General features: G+C 45.1%; 1 protein-coding gene across 3 annotated transcripts in view; it reads right to left on the bottom strand.

Moving 5' to 3' along the window:
* MTA1 (metastasis associated 1) overlaps positions 1-22,444 on the bottom strand; it is an 83,991-nt gene extending 61,547 nt beyond the window's left edge. The window contains exons 1-3 of one of the 3 annotated variants that reach the window (XM_062003481.1): positions 22,231-22,444; positions 4,286-4,353; positions 1,893-1,986 (exon numbers count right to left, since the gene is read on the bottom strand). In XM_062003481.1, the coding sequence (XP_061859465.1) occupies positions 1,893-1,986; positions 4,286-4,353; positions 22,231-22,258 (190 nt within the window). In that variant the 5' untranslated portion in view covers positions 22,259-22,444. The remainder of the gene's footprint in view (positions 1-1,892; positions 1,987-4,285; positions 4,354-22,230) is intronic. The other 2 variants (XM_062003479.1, XM_062003478.1) reach the window with 2 other exon arrangements.
* Between the last annotated feature and the right edge of the window lie 873 nt (positions 22,445-23,317).

Genomic DNA, 23,317 nt, shown 5'->3' with positions numbered 1-23,317 from the left:
ACAGAAATGAAAAAGAAGCAATCTGAACAGCTACATCTCATATACTTCACTTTTTATGAGTAAAAATAGTTTAGTAACTCCACCTGCTTAGTCTTTTTCTCCCTTCCAACATGTCTGTTTCATTAACTGTTTTGTTAGTACCATGTCCATCACCTTGCAATGATGGGACAACAGGGATGCTGAAATAGCAAAGGAGGGTTCCAATGGACCTTCTGGCTGGCTAGATGAGGGGAGAGCATTGGATGTCACCTACTTTGACTTTAGCAAGGCTTTTGACACTGTCTCCCATAATGACATCCTCATTGAAAAGCTCAGGCAGTGTGGCTTGGATGAGTGGACCGTGAGGTGGATGGAGAGCTGGCTGAATGACAGAGCCCAGAGGGTGGTGATCAGTGGCACAGAATTGAGTTGGAAGCCTGCAGCGAGTGGAGTTCCACAGGGATCGGTTCTGGGGCCAGTCTTGTTCAATGTCTTCATCAACAACCTGATGAGGGGACAGAGTTCCCTGACAGCACCAAACTGGGAGGACTGGCTGATTCACCAAAGGCTGTGCTACCACTCAGTGGGATCTCAACCAGTTTGAGAGTTGGGCAGAGAGAAATCTCATGAGGCAACACGTCCTTCAACAAGGGCGAGTGCAGAGTCCTGCATCTGGGGAGGAACAACTCCATGCACCAGCACAGGCTGGGGACTGACCTGCTGGAGAGGAGCTCTGCAGAGAGAGACTTGGGAGTGCTGGTTGATAACAAACTAAACATGAGCAGCAATGTGCCCTCATGGACAAGAAGGCCAATGGCATCCTGGGATGCACCAAGAAGAGTGTGGGCAGCAGGTTGAGGGGGTTTTTCTCCCTATCTACTCTGCCTTGGTAAGGCCTCATCTGGACCTCATTAGTATTTACAAGTATTTGAAAGGTGGATATCAAGAGGATGGAGTGACACTTTTTTCTGTAGTGCCCTGTGACAGGATAAGGGGCAATGGACATAAGCTGGAATACAAGGGAAAACTTGTTTGGTGCTGAGGTGAGGGAGCCCTGGCACAGATTGCCCAGGGAATCTCCTTCTCTGGAGGTTTTCAATACTCACCTGCGTGTGTTCCTGTGTCCCCTGACAGAGGGGAACCTGCTTTAGCAGGGAGTTGGTCTAGATGATCTTTAGAGGTCCCTTCCAACTCCCATCATTCTGTGATTCTGTGAACCTAAATCTAATCTTCACTGGCAACTAGAATGGAGTCAAATAGGCTGGAAGCTCCCCAAATCAAATGTCCATCATCACTTAATATGTTGCACTATTTCTTCCCTGGAGATGGATATTCTCCAAGAGCCAGTTAGTGCACCATGTTCACCTCCTTTTCTGTTTAGAATGCACAGGTCTACAGCAGCTTCTCAGCCCATTTGTGTGTGATTTCGGTTTTGGGGTTTTTTTAAACCATCTGATTTTGTTTTTCAGTATCTTGCCTTACAATTTCTATATAGGCAAAATTCTAATCTATACCATCATCAAACTCTTTTTCTGCACATTTCTTAGCATTTTAAAACTGCTTCTGTAAGTGAAAGCACTATAGCACTAAAGTTTTGTTTAGAGATAAGGAGAATACTTTCTCTCATCCCAAAAATTCTGTGAAGCAAGTAAGATGTCTTTATTCAGCCCTAACTAAAAACTTCTGTCCTGTTCCCACCATAATCAAATCATAAATCAAATGAGGGTTTGAAAGGTTTAAGGAAAAAACAAAAGACAAGGGAGGGAAAAGTCAGCCGAACAAGTAGTCTAAATGGCTGAAAATGAGTACAGAAAAAGGACATTTAAGAATGATAATACTGATAACTGTAGTCACAGAAATCACCAAACTTGGACATAACATTTATATTGCAATCTGAACACAAACAAGCTTACTTGCATGTTTGTCTGCCAATACAATGAGTGTGCTTGATATGTCTCTTCTTCTGTAGAAACATACCACCTTTGCTTCTACGTTCCCATTGGCAGTCTGAAACAGGAGAAACAGAAGAAAACCTTGAGTACAAGTCAAGAATTGAACCATACATGTCAAACTAGAGACTTCACACAACCTGGAACATTGCACAAGAGTCATGTAGCATCACCTTTCAGCAACCTTCAGCTGCACACACACATAACACACTCCTATGTGATCCATTCCAGGGTAGTGCAACAGAGTTGGGCCCTCCTTTTCCTAATGGTTTCTGTGGACAAGCTACTTTGTTGCTTTTCAGGTGATGCCTACATTTAGGAGAACTCAAAAGCACCTTTAAAATTCTACTAACTGTGCTATATAACAATAGAACTGAGGTTTAGGCTGTTCTCCAAACTCTGTTGGACAGTAGGAAAGCAAGAAAGAACCCAGGCATTATTAGTTTCACAAAAGAAATCACATAAGTTTTTCTCTCCCTGACAACAATTGTGAGCTAAAGAACAATCAACACACAAAAAAATAATTGCAGAAGGAGAAGCAAGGAAGCTGCACCAGGCAAGAAACACAATACGACGTACAAAGAAGTCTGGATTTTTGAAAGGTTGGGATTTTTTTCTTACAACTCTTACAATGAGATTGGTGATCACAACCAATTGTAAGGCAGCACCTGTCATCTGAAAAATCTGCCAAATTCTGAAACTGGCTTTACACAAACTCTAGGGGAAATATACCTACTGGTTTCTAACAGCCCCAGACAACCTGCTATCTCTAAAATAAATCAACAATGAAAACTTAGAGCTGTATCCTACTACTGAAGAGTCCTTGAAAACCATAATGATGGCACACAGTTTAAGGCACTAGAAGACCAAGATAGAAATACCCTTTTGGGAAGTCTCAAACCAAAGTAACAGACCTGCAATCTGTCCACAAGAAAACAAACTAAACCTGATACATGGGAAAAGTTTCATCATTTATGATACCAGTTTTCACAACATAAAGAAAGAATACTGGACAATACTATCCATGCACAAATATTTCCCCTTGCAGCCTAACAGTTTTTGGTACAGAGTTGCAGAATTTCTACCCTTTTCTGTTAAATAATTCAGGATTTTAAGTTTTGAGGAACTAAAATACAAAGGCAGGAGCCATCTGGTTAAAACACAGATACAACGTGGAATTATCTATTTCATTTAATTGCTCACCAGGTTTAATTTACACTCCATGAAAAAGGCAACACAAGATAGATGATTTATTTCAACCTGAACGACTCATTTTAAAGAGCAGGTCAGTGAATTGCAGCACAAGCAAGAGTTGCATCAAGATGAGATCTCAACACTGAAAGTTCTTTTCTCAAGGAGGGAGAGAGAATGAAGAGGAAAGAGAGTAAAACAAGACTTGTAGAAAGCGATCAACAAATCTGCACCATGTAGCTGATGGAATACAGCCCTGGATACCTTATGGCTATGGATCCACTGGAAAAGTTTAGAAACTCCCTTCTACTTCAATAGTGGAAAAGAGACAAAATATCTCTGCAGTAGACCTTCACTAGAAAGAAGAGGTTATGTGTATGTCCTAGGCTTTGGGTTCTTTATTTGCCATTCTATTACTAAATTTTCTCTTCCAAGTAACTGTTTTAGACATGTTTTTTCCATCACTGGTGGATGAAGAGAGACATAATTTTAGTCACTCAATTGAAATTCAAATCCAAATTGAGCATGTTACATCCCTTCTGTATGGGCTGCAATGGACACGTGCTGGTATTAAACCCGAGAAAGTGGCATATTTAGGGCACAGCTAACAGCTTTGGAATGTTTTGCCTCCACAACTAGGTAAAATCTCAGCATAGAGGACTTCAGCTGGCTTCCCACACACAAGCTATCATACTTCCTTTTTAGAGCCTATGAAAGGGAAATTTGGCTGTTGAAATAATACAGTGGCCCAAAGGACAACCATCAAAGACAAAGCCTGAGGAAGCAGAAAATAGCTCCAAGCTTTCCTGTTGAGCAAGAGTCTCCCCCAAGAATGATCAAATTACACACCTCTCTATCCTCTAGGCAAACCTTCATCACCTTCATAGTCCATGATTCAGGCACAGGACTAAGAACTGCAGAAATCTCCTACCCTACAGGTGGAGCATAATCACCTTGAGAATGACCTACCTTTGACACTCAGTCCTTTCATACCAAAGAAGACCAATCTAGCAGATCCCAAAGCATTCCAGAAAATTATCAGAACAAAAGTATTTTTAAGCTTCCAATTACCAGAGAACTGCTAAAGAATTGTTTTGATTTAAAAGTCAAATAAAACGTGGTAAAATTCGACAAACTTCAAAGACTTGAGGGAAAAAAATGTTTACCTTATTGAGTTCTTCTATTCTTCGTATCAAATATGGGTTACTTGAAGAATTTTCAAAGTAGACATAATCTGACAAAAGGAAAAAAAGAACTTCTTTAAAATATAAACTGCTTGAAATCAAATTAAATCAAATCCACCCCTCACATGTATACCTGTTAGACACACCATACCCAATTCACTTCTTGGCACAACAGTATCTCAAATGTTCCTATTAAATCCAAGATTTTAAGGGAGGAAATACGAAATCCATGCCAGTATAAGGAACATTTATTAGTGCAATCTGAAGGCAACAAAGTTACTTTCAGGAGGGGGATAAAAACGAAGCTCCACTGTCAGTCTGGGAAGCAAAGCATATGATCTTGCTTCTCTCTCTGATTACATTATTTCCACTTCGATCACACTGTTGTCTTTACTTGCTTCCTCCCCTTACCAAAATCCAGTCACTTCTCACTGGCAATGCAATCTTTTCTCTTCCTCTCCAGCTCAGTTTACATGTACTGCCTGCCCATTTCCTTAAATACAAATAGTTTCATTCTTTGTCTCTCTCATCTTTTTCTCTACTTCCTCATCTTTTATGCTTATATTATATCCTAGAATACCCTCAACTATATAGAAAGCCAACAGGTCAATCATACTTATATTTACAGCAGGATAAACATCCCAAGTTACAGAAAGAAAATGAGCTCTTTACCCAAGGTAGTGCCTTCCAAAATTGCGGGAAGCATCAGGCATGACAAATTATTTGGTATTACTGAGCTCCAAGCTTAAACACTCTTTTTTACAGGTAAAGAAACAGAAGCTCAAGAGTCCTGAATGGACTTGACTTTTATCTCCCAACACAAGCCAAATCCTAAAGCCATCACTGAGGCAAAGTGAGGGCTGAATTACCCTCCTGCCACACACCCTCAGGCACCGACCTGCTGATGCAGATCTAACAAGAATTCCTTCCAAGACTAAATTTAAGACAGTTTCCCTCCGGATTTCCCACCTCATCTGTGTTTGGAGCAAAACACCAGTAGCCCCTGGGCAGGACTCTGGTAATCTCCTGCAATGAATACATTAGCATGCTGCTCTGAAGATGAATGGGTGTTTAGTGGTGCTAGCCTTTTGTAAATGGAGACAACTATTCAAGCTTCATCTCCCTGAAATGCTTGTTAAAAGGGCAGTCAGTCTGATACTGTCACCTTCTCTTCAGCCTAGAGGAAGGCAGACATCCCCAAAGCTTCTGCTCCCAAAAAGCTGCACCATGAGGTTTAACGGTTTCCCCCATACCTCCAGGGTGGCCAGTGAGGCAACAGAGCATTCACCCACCAGCCCAGCTTGTACTGCGGCAAACTCACTCAGTAATCTGCTCAAACTGCACTTTGGCAGGGCTGGGCTGCCTCAGGAGAGCAGCCACCAGTCAAAAATCCCAAGGAGATTTTAAAAGAATGGTTTCCAAGTCTTTAAAAAAAAACCCAAACCACTCATATGCCCTGAGTTGTAAAGACACCTTGACAATGAAGTCTCAACACAATCTTGGTTGAAGTGATGAGGTTGCAATGCCAATACTCAAACAGTGTGCACCCTGGGTTACCCAACCATACACAGTATAACTGGGGCCAATAAAGCACAGAAGTACTACATCCAATTTCTGTGCATTCTGTGCTCCAGATCTCTCAAGACTGATCATCAGCTGTCCTCACACACACTAACACACAGCCGAGCGACTCCAACTCCAAAACTTTCTTCCCAGCTACAAGAGTTGGTTCCTTTTAAATGTCACTTCCCGACAGGCTTTAGACTGGAGAATTGTTCTCATCTAAGAAATTCAGACTGGACAGCTGCTTTGTAGAAAAGTTCCCAGAAATGGTTAAAATATCCACATGACCAGATCCTAAATTTCCACTCCCAAGCAGCCACTCTGTGCAGCACAACAAATGGGAAACAACAGGCTCAACATTACTATGACCAACTCTACCAGAAGTCACAAAACCAAACAGACATTTGGCAGCTTCAGCAATAACTGCTGACTGAGATAACAACGGGCATTAAGCAATTCATAGATCGGCAAGGAGAAATCTTTTCTCCCGCAGCAGAACCACATGCGCCCTACAAAGGTGCTGCAGTGGAGGAGCTTTGGGGTACCTCCAAGCTCAGCAGCCACCTCTCACCTCAAGGCTTACCCTGAGGAAAGGATGAATTCTTTCCCTCCACCCCTCTCATTACTCCCAAGACAAACAGCTACCCCTGACTTCAGGCACTTGGGCTAAAGTCGATACAAAAATACATTTGTGAACATGGTGACTGAGGATTAAAAATGAAAACTAAAGGAAATGTCAGTCTCTATCTTGAAAGTATAACCTTGTCTTTAGTTCCACAGGTTTCAGGGGGCTGCTAGAAATGTTGATATTTTACATCATTTTTCTGACAGGTTTTTAGAGTGCACCTATGTGCATATATTCTCACAGGCACATTTTCTATCTCAAGTGAGCATTTACTCATTTTTTTTTCACCTAACTCCAGTTTACTGATGGTAAAATCTGGCATGGATTTAAAGGAAGTTTATAGCAGATGAATTATTTACCAAAGAATAGCCTCACAGTGGTATCTGATGGCTTTGAATACTAAATCCCCCTCAAAAGATTGTTTTGCTGGGCAGCAGGAACATCCCCAAACCCACACTCTGTGACCAGCAGTTGCAGAGAAACCTCACACAAAGCAGCCAACTGGCGGAAAGGCAGAACTAAAGCTGTCCCCTGGGGACTCAAGAGCGGACACATGACAGCTGGGTAGAGGCGCATATTTTGACCAGTTCTTGATGACTTCATCCAGTCAAACAGAACAGCTCAGTAGCCCAGTACATCTCATCCATGTTTTAGCCTAATCCCGCAACTATGCTAAGCATTTCACCAGTAGCTATGCAACTAATGGAGTCCTACTTCCCATTACTCAAATTACCTGGAAAAGGGTTTCTTCCTCTCTGAGCTGCAAATCACATAAACCAGAATGTGTGCAGATCAGAGGGGAGTAATCTGCATTTTTTTTTCCACAGAGATTTTAAATACTTTTAACTGAAATTGAAATGCTATCCTGCACAGAGAAATGCCCGAGTTATCCACCGTTCCACGCATACAACAAGGAAATGTGAAGTTCAACAAACAACTCTCCAAACCAATGCTTTAGCTGGCAAGAGCACTTCTCTAAAATTGTTCCACAAGCAACAAACCCCATGAAGGCTGGCTTCCTGCACACGGGGTTTAAAGGAGGTACAGCACTATGCTCCATTCACCCCTACCCTCCACCTCCTTTTCCCTTGAGCAGCATTTCCCCTTCTCCCGTTTCCTCCCCTGCTGTGGGAACGCATCCTTCTCATGCTGCCTACCCAACTAACCCTACTCCCAGTTTGCATTCAGGACAGCAGCTCCAACTGCACACACATGCATTATCAGGTAACAGAAACCCTCTACAGGCTCCCAACAATCCAGTGGTCAATGGGAGACATCCTGTATGTGCACCACTGCCACAGTCCCCGTGTCCTGGGCCAAAAGAGAGGATGGGGAAAGAGACAGAATTAACAAGTCTCTAAACAGGAAGATATGCATCTCAGCTCCTACCACAGAACAGGAAGGAAAGAGTATACTAGAAAAAATAAGGTCTACGGACAGAAAAGTAGAGCCTGATAGCAAGCAAAACAACTCAGATTGTTCAAACACAACAGACTGTCCATCTTTGCCAATTTATTATCTTTCCTCCTTACATAACTGAAGGATTAGCCTACCCACTCTGCATCCCACAAGCACAGTGTGTCTCCTTACAGACACCAACCACCATAAAACACGTGAAGCCCACCCCTTGCCACTGAAGTGCCTGAACAAAGGCTGGAGATTAAATTCCACACTTTGGACAGCTTGCAGCTTAAATTCACAATCCCCAAATTAATCAGCCATGCATCCTCATCATGATCATAATTAACAGCAGCACTCATGCACATTACAGAATTATCTGTCACCAGGCTAAAACAGTGACTGAGGAAAGTGGCACTACCACAAGACACTGAGGAGCATCACACACATCATCACCTTCTGATTCAAACTCAAGATGTATTTCTTCCTCTTGCCTATGCTGTTACAGAGCAGAAGTACCCACATACATAAATCTCCCCAAAAGCCCATAACATCTTTGGTTCATGTGGATAATATACACAACTTACTGGAAAATGATGCTGTGTTACACAGGTACTGAGCTACTAGAATACACACAGACACAAGTACACTTGCAACAGTACAGCAGCTAAAACTAGAATGACAGCCTACAGACCACAAAAGATGGAAATCTTCCACAAAGGCATTAAATGATTGTTCTCAATTAGCAATAAACATAACATACTTTCTTTTTGGTCTTGTATGCTTTTAAGCCATTACAGCAAAATAGCTTCCCCCCTCTGCCCTCTTCATGTCAGCTGTTGATTAAATCTACATTGGTCCATGGCAAAGAAACTCAGGAGAGGGCACTGCAAAAGAAAACACACACTGTCTAGAGGTCATACATTTATAAGATTAGACATGTCTGAGCTACCTAATAACCTTACAGGCTTTTAGGTGATCAAGTTGCAAAAATGCCCAAAAGTATTTTTATCCTTCCCAACTTACATTTGCCTTTCAAGCTACAAGCACTTTCTGAGGATTGAGCTCACTGGATATTCCCTCCCTCCCTCCTTTACCCCCAGGAAGCCTTACTCATAGCTTTAGCCAACAGATGTACTCAGAACACGAGGGAGGCTGAAGCTTTCCTCTTCTCATACTCACTACTGCTGTTGGGTACATTTCCAGACATAATAAAAGAAGTAGCCTCACAGTTGCTTCAACTATTCCCCCTGCCTAATCCACAAAGCTGTTGCCCCGAATTCAAGATGAGCATCAAGAGAGTGCATAAACTTATAAACAACCTGCTTACATTATGACTTCTCTTATGGGAAATATTTGCCTATTCATACTCTGGGTTTCTAGTTCACTTTGGGCCACTTTATTTCAGTAAGCTCCAGTTTTCAAAATATTCAGCAGCTTGGTCCTGATCACTTTATGTTTTGGATACTACAATCTCTTCTGGTCTACATTCTGAATAAAGAAGATAGGGAGGCCACGCTGGTTTCAGCCTGCGAGTCAAGCAACTGAAGCTGGCAGAGCCCAGGTCTCACTGCCTTCTGGCTGTTCAAAAAACAGCAACACTCACAGCAGCTGTCACCTGATGAAATGTTTAGTTACAGAAGAGATAGAGTTTCAACAGAGAAAGTCTTACCAGCACAGTATTTTCATTACCAGGAACGCAAAACTGAAATGCTGTTCCTGTTGCTAAAAGAATTATGAGCTCCAATGCACCTAGCAGCAAACACCAACCAGGTATTTACAATCAATGGCTTTCACGGATCAAAGGTATTCAAGATAGACTGTCAGCTCATGTTCAGCTTGTATTTACTGGATAGTATTTGTGGCTACTGCACACACAGAGACATGCTGCCTCCTCAGCTTGCTGCTCTATGGGCAACACCACTACTACTGCTTGACTCCTTAAAAAGCAGTGGAAATGAAGCAACAACCTAAGCACCTGAAATACAGCAATTTAGTGAGGCATGTGGCAAAAGGAAGCACCATCTCCTGTAGAAATCTCCACTCCACATAGTTAACATCAAATCATTCCTAAATTTAGTAGGAATAGGTTGAGGTACCCCAGTTCCATCAAGCTAGCTTTGCTCTTCTGAGCAAAGTGACCAAATCAAAAGGTTTGTGAGGACAGAGATCAAAACAAATATACCTTGACTGAAATCTTTAACCAAAATACACGTCTCGAAAAGGGACTATACTCTTGAGAAGAATCCACTGCTCACACAACATGCTTCCAGGATTAGCTGCGTCATCTCAATAAAAAGGCTTAGCCACAACAAAATAGGGAAAATTTAGCTAAGTGACAAATTCTTGCTGCTCAAGCAGAAAACTGTGTTTCACCGACAGATCAACACACCACTGCACCACTTCCTTAAGCCCAAAGCCTGCAGTAAACTTCCCAGATATAAATTTACAGTGACAGCCCAACTCAGTGTGTGCATGTCCATCCAGAGCAGCAACCACCCCATCTTTAACGACACAGCAAAACCAGCCCCAAACAAGGTAAAACCAGACAAGACTCCCTTCAGCAAGGAAGGCTGCCATCCTAATGAGCTACCTACCAGTCACAGGACCCCAGGAGGGCTCCAACAGAGCCCTTTAGAACATCAGTCTTTCAGAACATCATCAGGTCTACAGATGTTGCAAACTCCATTCAAGTAGGGTGGGATGGCTCCATGCACAATCAAGCCAACCCACAGCCAAATTCTCCCAATGGAGTTGCAGCTTCTCAGACAGGAGCCCAGAAACACTTTTGCAGCCCTACCTTTCCCTTTATTATTTCCTACTTCAGCCTGGCCGTTCAGAGTCTTCATTTGGGAGTTTCTACAGTAGGACTCCTCTGCTAGCTCCCACAGCTCTGCAGGTTCAGTAGATGCTGAGAGTTGGCTTACACAGGGAGTTATGTGAGCACATTCCCTGCAAAACAGCTGTTATGACTAGGTAATTACACTACTACTGAAATGATACCTCTAGAAAATCTTAATTTACAATAAGAAGTTGGTTTTACTCTCCTGGAGGGCATGCAGACAGTGTAACAATGTCTGTACAATCTTGAGCCTGTAGGGATGTACTGGGAAGACATCACTGTAGATATCAAAACACAAATACATCATTGCAACGCCCATGTGCCAAGCACTTGAGTGCTTGAGCAAGCACACAGTCTCTCCAGATTCTATCAGCTCATCTAATATACTGTAAAGCCTCAAAAAAATTAATTTACAGATGTCCATATACAAGGATACACAGTAGTTTATTATCACCTTCCCCTTTCCACATCTTCTCCAAGAAAAACAACATGACTTCAAAGAACCCTGGAGCTATAGAGTGAAGAGTCCGGAAACCTGCAAGGAAAGGGCAACTCAGTTTCATTTAATAAACTAAAGCCTCTATAACAACAATCAAATTCCAAGCATGCATCTAAACACATAGTCATGCAGAAAGGCTGCTCAAGATTGCTTTGTACTAAAGGAAGTTCAGCCTCACGTATTCAAAATGTGTGGCAGAGGTCCATGTTCTTGGGTTCATACCAGATTCACTCTTATTTTCAACAATAAAACATAGAACAAGACACTATTCTGTCCCCCATCAGTGAGAAGGAAAAAATGGCACATTCATGAATTTACAAGTGAAAAACTCAGGTACTTTTGGCCAAGTCCCTGTGAAACATACACCTATATGAAAATAGTATGATCATCAGAAGCTCATTATCACAGCAAATATCAAGAGCTTAATTTTATCACACTTTGATATCATACTTTAACTCAGGGTCAGCGTGCTTTTAAGAAACAGGGAGATGATTTTCTTGAGTTTGTTAGTTCATCTCTTCTAATGAATAAACCCTTATTTCTAAAGGTAGGTTGCTCTGGAGAATGTGATCAAAGCCATGAAGATAAAGAAGCAGGAATAGGTCTTCATCTCTTCCTCTTAAAAAATTCACAAAATGCCCAAGAAACAAAAAGTATCTACACGTTCACATGGTAAACAAAATATTCACACTAGGTTTTCTTCCAGTCTGCAGAACTTCTATCTGGAAAGGGACAGTCAAAATAACTTGGCTGTTTTAAGATGAAAACCATGTTATCAGTTTTTTCTCACTTGTCTCCAAAAATCCAGGTTCAATACTCCTCAAACTGTAACCCTGAAGGGGGAGTCATTCACAGCAAGGTCGATGTAACAGGACTATGGATTGATTATATACAGACCTATAAAAGAGCTGATACAAGCTTTTACTGGTGCAAGCTCTTCTCCCATAGTATGAGACTCTACGAAAAACCTCAAATACACCCAAACCTCTGAAGTATCTGTAACAGTTACACACAAGCACTCATATACCTACCACACAGAACTCTACCCAAGGTAAGAATAAGTCTCTACCTTTTAGGAGAAAAAAACTCATGTAAGTTAATGACATGCAGCTTGCTTGGAAAAATCTATGGCTGCTCAACCTGGTTTAAACGTTAAGGGATTTGGAACTTAAGAAAAATCACCCAGTTTTTGTTTTCTCTCATGTCAAAGTGGGAGAAGAAAGATTCTTGTCCAGCTACCTCATGTAATTTTTTGCCTGATTCTTAGTGAAATAAGGTTTAAGCAACTCCATTATCTATGCATTAGTTCCTCTCTATTAACTCCTGAAACCTTTCTTTGATTTCAAACATTTCACAGAGGGACAGAAGTCTCAAAGATAATTAAGTTCTGATCACCGTTCCCTATCTTGAAAACAGAGATACTAAAACTACAAGAGGAAGCAGGAAAGGTAAGAAAGACAATCAAGAGATATAAAATGGTTCCCATCTCAGAAACAATTAATAGACTAGATTTTAAAGCAAAACACTGGAGATTCCACAATGTTTGGGGGAATTGCCACAAGTGCTTGCCTTCTTATGGACCTCCCAACACCACTGTCATCAGGGCTGTTCCAGGCAGGTCCCAGGCTCGATTAACTTTTGATTTGATCCATTATGTCTATGTGCATTCCCAAAAGTTTCCTCTTTCTGCCAGGGAAGAAGCCAGGTACTCTGCCTAGCAGCAACAACCCACACACTCAAGATCATGGCCCTGGATGAGGCACGGAGTTCATACGGTGTCTTTCTCTGTAAAAGGGCAAAACTACAAAGGAGTGGGAGCAGAGGGGGAAGAACCACCTCAGAGAAGGAAGAACATACATTTCAGATAAAGTCGATGTAATTATTTCTGTTCCTCTCAGCACCAATGGTCAAACAACAGCAATCTGCTGGTACTGGTGAAAAAGAGGTTATGGAAGACCAAGGTACTTTGCAAGTGACCCTTCTTAGATAAAAACTATGCCACAGTGAAGTACCTGCTACTAGGGATGCCAGCTTAAAGCTAAGGTTGGGAAACTGTGTACAAACAAGACTTGTAAAGAGAATTTGTGAGTATCCTGGAAACAAAAGTAGGCTTCCAAAGTACCACCCTGAGGATAAAGAAATAACTCTGCTGCTGGAAATCAATTACATGGCAGTAGAAGGAAACTCATTTCAATTAATACACTCCCAATACCACAGCTATAAGGGAGACACATTTGCATGTTGCACCAACCCTTTAGGTTCACCAAGTCATCTCTCTCCAGCTTCCTGCAAGATGAGCGTATTCTAAATGTTCCTGGAGAACCACTTCTTCTCTGTTTTACATCAGCTATTTAAGCATGATTCGAATCATCTGGACACAAAGCATGCTCTGTATTACCTGTTCTGCCACTTCACTTCCCAAGGATGTAGCTATACAAACGTTTTCTGCAGTAGAAAAGTTGTGGGCCTACGTAATTTCAGTTGCACCAGTACAACAATTTGTGGGGCCATACCATGAACCAGCTCATGGAAATAATCCAGACTTAAAAGAAGAAAAGGCTTTCCCCAAAGGTGCAAGGGAAGACCAGGATGGTCAAATTTACAGAAGATAAAGCGAACCACTTGAGCAGATGGAGAAAAGAGTTAGAACTCCTTAAATCATCGGGGAGTGTTTAGGAGGGGGACATAGGAGTATCCGCAAACAGCGCCCTAGCAACCTTCTCCAGCAGCCAAGAGAACAGCCTGTTCCACTGCCGTTTTCATTGCTAAGGACATACAAGAAAAACATCTACCAAAAGAAACTTAGGCAGTGCCGAGGATGACAAGAAATCAGCTTTATGTTCCCTGCAAGTACCCCAAGAGTTGAAAAAACAAGAAACTCTGAAGTACTCAGGCACGAAGTTTGGTATTATCCTCAAGAAACAAACAAAACAACAACAAAAAGTTGTGGTTGTTTTGTTTGGCTTGGTTAGTTTAAGAGCAAGGTTTGACTTCAGTTAGTCAACACTGCTTAGGCCACAGTATGACAGTATATTAAGTCCAGAAGTAGAGGTTTCAGTGCCAGATCAAAAACAACATGGCCACACAATGTAAAAGACGGATGAAATATAAACTCCTGCCATAGTTTTGCAGATGTTTCTTCAAACAAGAGTGCCAGTGAAGCTGATTCATCCCCCCGCCCTCTCATACCACCCCCTCAAGTTGTGACAGCTTCTCCTTGGATGGGAGGAGGCAGGCATGCACGTGATAAACCTGATTAGGATCTCATCCAGGTCAAAAAAGTGTCTCCCAACCAAACCAATTCCTCTGGCTTGCTTCGCTGCAGAGCCACGTCGAGCTGTGTAAGCCCAGCTGAGGAAGTAACACGAGGATAGCAACAAGCATTTGCAAGCAGGCATTGCAAAAATCAACACTGCTACCAAAAGAAACATCCACAGAAACCATCTCACTTGGCTGGTTCAAATTTGCTCAGATGTTGACAAGTTAACTCTGTAAGGACAAGCTCTGTGCTAAATTAGGAATCATTTGCTCACACCACACTAAGTTTATGCTTGGCCAAGTATCATCTGTCCTCCTACATCTCACACAGAAGTCACCGAATTAACCAGAGAATATCATGTGCAATTGAAGAGAAGCATTTCCATGGGCCACATCTGATACAGATTACCATAGGTGATGTGGCAGCACACAAAACCAGAGCTGTGACATCTCAGGCACCATGAAGATTAAAGAGCTGGCGAGAAACACACGTGTAAAAGACTGAAAAAGCCTATTTTTTTTCTTTCGCTTGCAAGCTGGCTTCAAAGCTGTCAACTAACTTCTTTGCTTTACTTCGTTGATCAATGTCAAGTAAAAATTATCTCAGGAACACTCTTTCCAAAAGATGGTCCAGCCAAAGAGGTGGAAAAGGAGACCATGTGCATGGTTCCTCCTGGGCTGGGCTATACAGCCTGAAAGCTTCACCAGTACTTCACAGGTCCCTCCCCTGAAGGCGATTCATCTGCCGCCTCCTTCACTTCAGCAAGCAGAAACTGAGGTTTAATTAGGAGTGATATACCAAAACCAAACAGATGGAAAATTCTGCATGAAACCATGAAGAAAACCTCATTCTTCCAAGACTTCAGCCTTCCCTTACAGCTGAAGGGGATAACAAACTGAGGATATCTTCATGCTTCTCTGACACACTGCTCATGTTCACACCCCACAGGAAACGGAGATGTAAATAAAGGACAAGTCCTCACACTGGTAGTAAACTTATCACTCAAGATATGGATCAGGAGCTTTGCTTGAGGGGACTCTTCTCCTAAGTCAGGTCTAGGTCTTGTCCAGCCACTGGAGCTTAGGAGTAAACACAAATATTTTTCATGGAGCCCAGGCTGAAATTTCAAGGTTTTATTGCGAAGCAAACAAGTAAATCATAAGTATTCAGGCTACTGTCTTCATGGGCTGAATTCTTTGTTGAGATAAGAAACGCTTCCACATGTCTTCAGGCATCAAATAGCATTTAATCCACTAAGACTCTTCCAAAAAAGACTGGTGTGCAAGAACTGCAGGAGCAGCACGGGGGAGAAGACAAGGCGTTTCCTGAAGCTTCCAAAAAGAACACTTTCTTCCTTACATTCATTTTTAGGCTTTGCTGTATATTTAAAGAAAATTTGTGAAAGATATGAACATGAAAAGGTTGGCAGATACATTTAAAGCTTAATTTTTGTTACATTTGAATATGCAGCACCAACTCCGAGGACCATGCAATGTGTTCACCTCCAGAAACAGCCATATCCCATATCCTACTTGACATGGGAAACTTGCCATCTGCAATGGAGAATTAAATTATTCATCTAAGCATGAGGGTTCAACTCCTTTTGAACTGTGGCATAACAAAGTTCCTTTTAAAAGAAGGCTGTGTCTGTTTCAATGTGAGAAATTCCTCTATGCCTTTCCCTACTGAAATGCTTTCTTACACATTAAATAAATACAGGACAAACTCATTAGTTCTTGTTAACAACAGACAGTCCAACAGACCAAATTTGGTTTTACAAGTGAAGAGGAGAGGAAGAATAATACCAGAATTTAAAAATCCCTTTGAAGCAGGGCCTCTTTGTATATTAGATCTGTGGCAGCCAGCTCTGAGATACCAGAGACCTAGGACCCTAACATCTTGAAAGAGCATCTTTCCCAACAGTCCCAATTATCTAAACCTCATGGTAAATTCAGGCAGAGCAGCTGAAGGGCTTGGTCACTTACCCAGTTGGAGATTTTGAAAAGATAGTGATAAGATACAGTGTAAAAACTCCTTACTTGGTGCAAAAGTAACTCTGACTTAACAGGTTACTAGTTGACAGAAAATGTGCAGAATAAGGAGAAAGTGACCTCCAATGATTCTTACTCATGCTTTCATGTGACCCCCAAACTACCCTGGAGTAGTTTATAAATCAAAGTAAAAACAACAGGAACCACCTTACTCTCTTCTTCTCCTACTGGGGAGAGATTAAGCACTCTTATTTAACATTCAGATGTTTAACAATGTTTAAAAGTTGCTTGAAAAACAACAACTAGATCTAGGCAAAAGGAAATGCTCTTACATTCACTCAAAATGTTGCTAGTTAAACTAAAGGAGATGCTTATGGAGTTTCAAGTTCTTTTCCACGATTTCTTATCAAGTGTCTTTTATTCACCACCACTGAACGACAAAACACACAAACAAGGCCAATGGGCTTCGCCAAGGAGTAAACCCAGGGCAGAGGCAAGAGTCAAGGTGCAGTTCTGCTGCCCTTCAAACACACTTCCCCCCTGCACAGCCTCCCTGGGAGCTGGTCCACCCCGCTCATCCAGCAGAAGAGGGTTGTGGGTTGCTTCTGGCAGAAGCAAACTTGGTGCTTTTGCTCCGTTTTCACGACTATTGCAAATTCACACAGTAGTTAAGGGTCTGGCCCCCCAGGGTGGCTGACCACACACTCCCCACCATGCCACATTTCCCAGTTAAAGGCTAGTGAACACTGCCGATATGGGGGAGAGAGGGAAGGGAAGGAAGACTGTAACACACAAGAAGATAAAACTTGTAGAACTAGAAACAATGAAAGGAAGAGATGAAGAAACCCACAGCCCGGCTATTGCTGAGAGGTGATAAGCTAGAAGCCATCCTATATTTATTAGGGCCAATGACCACAGAAACATATTAGTAAGTTGCCAGAATAAACTCTCTTTTTATGGTTACTGGTTACTTAATGCCTCCCTCCATTAAGCCCACTCTCAGCTCTGGTTACCTCCAAATACTTCACTTCATCTGAAAGTTAGCAAAGAAAAAAAACCCCAAAAAAACCCAATAAACACAACCAAAGCAAAAATATCCCACAGTAACTCCTTCAGCATCTCAAAATACATACACACTGATAATAAACCAAGAGGACAGGAGAGGGTTTACCTTGCACTTAAATTAGCTGAATTACATGCTCCAGATCTGGACACACTTCTATGCAAGGTTATTAGCCCAGCTCTTTACCAGGAAAAGCACAGAAAATTGTTGACATCATCATGATGTCAAGAGGACTAATGCACCCGTCTACTCGTAGCTCTCTGGCAGCAGCATGGAGTCACACTGCCAGGAGAGCCTGGATGCCAAACAGGGGTATGTAACAGGACAGGGGGCAGGTCAAACTGTGGTCCCCAGCCACCCATTAACAACACCCTGTAATAACAGAGAGATGATGTCATGCTGCCATTCTTAATGTCCAGGATGGCTACGCTGAAACAAGAAGTATGACTGCAGAACGGCCAGATGCACTAAGCCCGGGGTCTAACCTGGCAAGCAAGAGTACCACCAGCAAGTCGGGGAGCTTCAGTCCCCAGCACACTGGAATCAAGCTGCTGGGAATCTCAGGTGCCCACATCAGGCACTGCAGGGTCAGGACTTCACTTTAGTCATGTTAGACGCAGCTCACATATAGGCGCTTGGCTGGCCTGCGACTGTGCCTTCCGATGCCACTTAAACACACCTTAAACATGCCCCAGACTCAAAAGCAGTGATCATTATGTAGGCTGGTAGGCTCCCAAACAAGAGGGTAACTCATCCAAGTCAAGAATACAGGGCGAAAAAAGAAGTAGCTTTTCATCTCAAAGCACAAACTGACATTTGTCTCGGCAAAAGTCTTGGCTTCGGCAGTTCTTCCTCCATCCTTCCTCTCCTTTCTTTCCTCATCCCCTTGTTCCCAGCCCTCCCACTGAGCCCATTCAGCTGTTCACACAGTCCCACAGTGAACCAGATCGGGTAGCTGGTGCAGATTAAAAATAATCCAGGAAAAAACAAAGGGTGAGGAGGAGGGAAGGTGGAAAAATTTAAGTTCCCCAAATCACTGCGAGATGGAAATGCAAAAATCATCGTTTCACTGCATTGAGGGAATGCCATGGGGGCAAAAACCTGCAGTGGGGCCCAATCAATTATGGCTACTAAAGAAATACTTGTCATACTACACTTAAACTCTCTCGGAGAAGATGGAGACAGAATAGCTGTTGGAAAGTCTCTTGATACCGAGATGACCTGTTCTCTTCCAGGCAGCTGACACAGCACTCTCCTGAAAGCTGAGCCTGGCACTAGCTAGAACAATGAACATCTCTCCCCAACAAGCATTTTTTCATCAGAGGCCCCAAATTCCAGCCCAGAGGTCCCAAGCTTCTCCGATCTGGTGTTTATCCAACATTCCCATACGGTCTGTGACGGTGAAGACTGCCACTCCGCTCTGTGAAGCGTCGGGCCATCCCACCATGAGTCCTTCCAAGCAGAAGCTGCCCACCCTTGCCATGCTGTCACTTCTTCCATGGCTGTACGGCAGCTGCTCAGAAAATCTTTGCTTCTCCTACCCTGGAGGCAGGCGATTCCAGGATTTCCTTCTGAACAAGTAAGATCTCATACTTCATTTTGGAATGGGATATCCTGGCATCTTCCCCACACATTTAAAAAGTTTCACGTGAACCGTGGGATTTGTCCCATTTGTCCGGGAAATCAACCCCCTCTCCATCAGAGACGTAGCAACTGGGAACCTGGCAGGAACCAGGGGAACCAACTGCTTTTTCTAATCAACTTGAAGGCACCAGTCAACTTAACCCACAGAGCCTTACAACCATTCAGTGACAGTTCCTAACCCCTCCCAGCATGCTCACTGAGGAGAAGACTTGCATGCCACCTTTGGCCCCCACAGCACAGCTCCTCTATCCCAAAATCACTGCACCACATTAAAAGAGAGGAAGACACTTCACATCCTTGGGATGAGTTGTCAACTACGTGCTTTAAGATCATTCCTTACCAGAGAAGGGCAATTCACCTCCTGGTTTCTGAAAGCAGAACATCACAGTGTTTCACGATGAGGCCAAAGGGATGACCATCCTTTCTGAGCCAAGGTACACTTCTAGGAGCATTATTGATCTGCAGCGAGCAAGTTGCTTTTGGCAGCTGTTAGGTCTGCAGTTCATGCAACACAATTTGGTAGCCACAAGAATAATAACATATTATCTGCTGAGTGTTTATCTTCCAGTGGGAAGTGTATGAAATGACTATGCAAAAAAATCCCATTCAAGATTTAATCCTGCCCTGGAGTTCACACACACAACTTCAGCATGCAAAACCATTAGCAGGAGATACCAGCACCAGAAACAATTCGATAATACAAACTCCTCCAGCTCGGGCTGAACAGAGGGCTCACACAGAACAGCTGCATCCATCCCTATGTTGATCTTGGTAATATGTCAAATCAAGACTTCATCCATATGTTCAATAACTGAGCACGGTAACTTTGGCTATCAGCCAGCTGCCTTGCCCTCTGCCCAGAAAGGTTACAGAGCAAATTCTGGACACAACTGGCAAGCATAGGAAGGACAAGAAGGTGACTGAGACCAGCCAAAATGGAAATATCAAAGGCAAATAACCTTTGAGTAACCTGTCTCCCCCACTTCTGGGGCAAAGACTGTGGCTGAGGGGAGAGCAGGGGGTGTTGGACACCTTGACTTGGTGTCAAAGGCCATGCTAAGTTTCCCATAGCACCCTTTGAACCACAGTGCTGATGTGTGTCCTGAATAATCAAGCAATAAAGGCTGAAGAAAAACTATCTGGAAGGCCAGGCTCAAAGGACCACCATCAGGAAGTTTAAGTATAGATAGAGGAGTGTGGGCCGTGCAAAAACAAGTAGAGAGTGGCAGGTTAGGTCAGCGCAGGAAGAAGGAGGCTCAGCGGTGACGTTAGGGTCGTCTGCAGCTACTGAGTGGGAGCATAGAGCAGATAGGGCCAGGCTCATCACAGAGACGTGCAGGGATGAGGGACGAGGGATGCCAGTTGAAATGTGAGAAAAATCCAGCCAGGCACACAGAAACAACTATTTGCCATGTGCATAGTCAAACATTGGGTAGGGCTCAAAGTAAGGGTGGCATGGCCATCCTCAGAGATGCTCAGACCTGGGCTGGATGAGCCCCAAGCATCCTGCACTAATGGGACAGCCTCTAGTAGCGGGCTGGCCTAGAGAACTCCAGAGATCCTTTCCCACCACCTGTGGGGTGCAACGCACAGATTCTGCCATACAAATTCTAGAGATGACGTTCCACACAAGATTAGAACCTGTAACGTTCAGTGTCAATCATTTCCAAGAAACAATTCCCTTCACAAGCCACACCAGGAACTGAGCTGTAAATTTCCCCAACTCATCTTGTCATTTTTATCGTTCTACTCTCAGCATCTCCAAACCAACGTGATGCCATATGCACACCATCAGCTTGGAGCAACCCAAGAAACAAAGCTGGGACAGCCAAGGGGCACACCTTATCCCTCTACCAAAAACAAAAACCCCAAAACCACAACACCAAAACCAGGAAAAAAGTACGAATGTGACAAAAGAAGTGAAATTTTTCAGAGCACAAAGTAAGAGTAGGCCAGAAAAGCGGAAAGAACAGAAAGTAGTTGTTGGTGGAGAGCTGCCAGACAGGATGGCTTGGCCACCTTGGCTATATTTTTTCTCTTGTTTACTTTACTTTGGTTTTACAGAACTCCAAAAGAAAGAGAACATTTTGAAAAGGCGAGAACCCCACAAAAAAACATCCTCCTGCACATCCTACAGTCCTGGGGAGAAGGAAGCTCCACAGAACAGCTTTTACGAAGGAAAATGGCCGAGTGCAGATTTGTGCCAGACCACCCTCAGTTTATACTCCATAAAACGCAGTCCCAAACCCTGTTGCTTCTCCTTTCTCTTTACGTGAGTCAAAACAAAGGACAATCAGACAGGAGCGCAACCCTGAATAGAAGACTAATGGGAGAGCACACAACAAAACAGCAAGAGTGGACGGGGAGGCCAAAATCTGCAGGACGTGCCTTGTACCAGTCTTTCAGCCGGTCTAACAGCAGCCTCTGCCCAATTTTGTGCTCCTTACCTCGGCAACTCCTCCGCGGTCCCTACCCCTACAACCTCGCGTGACCCCCATCCAAGCCGCTGCTCCACCCCAAGCCCCATCCCGGGGCCGCTGCCCCACGGCCCCTCCGCTCCTGCTCCCTGCTCGTGCCCCCGTCCCGCGGCTGCCCGCAGCCCCTCGCCTCGCACGCCCCATCTCTCTGCGCCCTCCATACTGCCCCACGAGGCTCTTCTCCAACCCTTACCCGCACCTCCGTCCCACCGCTCCGCTCTTTGCCCCGCACACGGGCTCCCCGCGCAGCCCTCACCCCACGTAACCCCGCACCAGGCCTCTCCTCGCCCCACAAGCTCAGCGGGCCCCTGCCCCGCTCCCGCCGGCACCTCCGGCTCTCCCCTCGGCCCCGCGCCCCGCCAGCCTCCCTCCGCGGCTGCCCTCCGGCCCCCGGCGCTGCCCGAAGCCCGACACCCGCCCCGGGCCGCCGCCGCCCCGCCCCGGGCCTGCCCCGCCGCCGCGGCCCGCCGGGCCCCCGAGACGCCGCTCGCACGCGGGCGGGAGCGAGGAGAGGGAGGTGTAGCCGGGCCGGGCCGCGGCGGGAGAAGGGCCCCGGGGCCGCTTACCTCCGACCCGGTACATGTTGGCGGCCATACCCGAGACGGGGCCGGGTGCGGGCCGCTCCCGCCGCCGCCGCCTCCAGGTGCCGGATCCGCTGGAAAATGGAGGCTGGAGCGGCCGGGCGGGGGATGGGAGCGGGGGAATTAAAGGGGCCGCGCCGGCTGCCGCCCGGCCGACGGGGAGGGAGGGAAGGAGGGAGGCGGAGGGCGGGGCGGCGGCGGGCCCGGGCGGAGGGGGCCCGGCGGCGGCAGCAGGAGGGAGGGAGCAGGAGCCGGTCCCGCCGCGCAGCCCGTGGCGGTTGAGGGCGGCGCTCCGCGGCCCGCGCCCGGCGGGAGCAAAGCGGAGGGGAGGAGGCTGCCGGCAGCACGGCCTCGCCTCACACACACACCCGCGCCCGTTCGCCGCCCGCCTCGCTGAGCTGGCCCGCCGCCACACAGGCTCAGCCTTCCTCAGGCAGCCCGCCTGGGGCCAGCCCTCCTCTCACACACACACACGTACACACAGGGCCAGTCCCCACACACACACAGAGCTCTCCTCACATGTGCATCTGCCTGGACTTGCCCACAGCCTGCCTCACGGCAGCCCACCTGTACACACAGCCCTGCATACACACACGGATCTGCCTCTACACACGACCCTCCTCACACAGACGGGGTTAGGTTCAGAGCCCTCCATGCAGGTCTGTGCTCATGCCCAGCTCTCCTCACACCCCTCTCGCCTGTATCCCCACAGCCCCTATGTACAGACTGCGCCTGGACTCACGGACAGCCCTCATGGTGCCTGTCCTCACACACACTCAACTACCACAGGCAGACCCCACACGGGGCAGGAGCAACAGCCCATACCACAGACACAGCCCTCTTAGCTCACACACCACACGCGACACCCCCTCACACCTGTACCTACATCCATCCACTGCCTGGGCCCTGTGTCCCCCCCTACTCACATCTCCTCCTCACACACTCGCACCCCTCCTCCACCCAGGCAAAGAGATGGCCTGGATCATCCCCTCTGCACTTTCATCACCCTCTACCACACTGGAGCTTTCCCTCATCCTTGGGCATCAGCCTGAGAGGTGAAATGTAGGTGACA

Source organism: Colius striatus, chromosome 10 (genome assembly GCF_028858725.1).
Source record: "Colius striatus isolate bColStr4 chromosome 10, bColStr4.1.hap1, whole genome shotgun sequence".
NCBI classification, from domain to species: domain Eukaryota; kingdom Metazoa; phylum Chordata; class Aves; order Coliiformes; family Coliidae; genus Colius; species Colius striatus.
The sequence above is the reverse complement of the archived record's forward strand: the minus strand, read 5'-3'. Positions and strand labels throughout refer to the sequence as shown.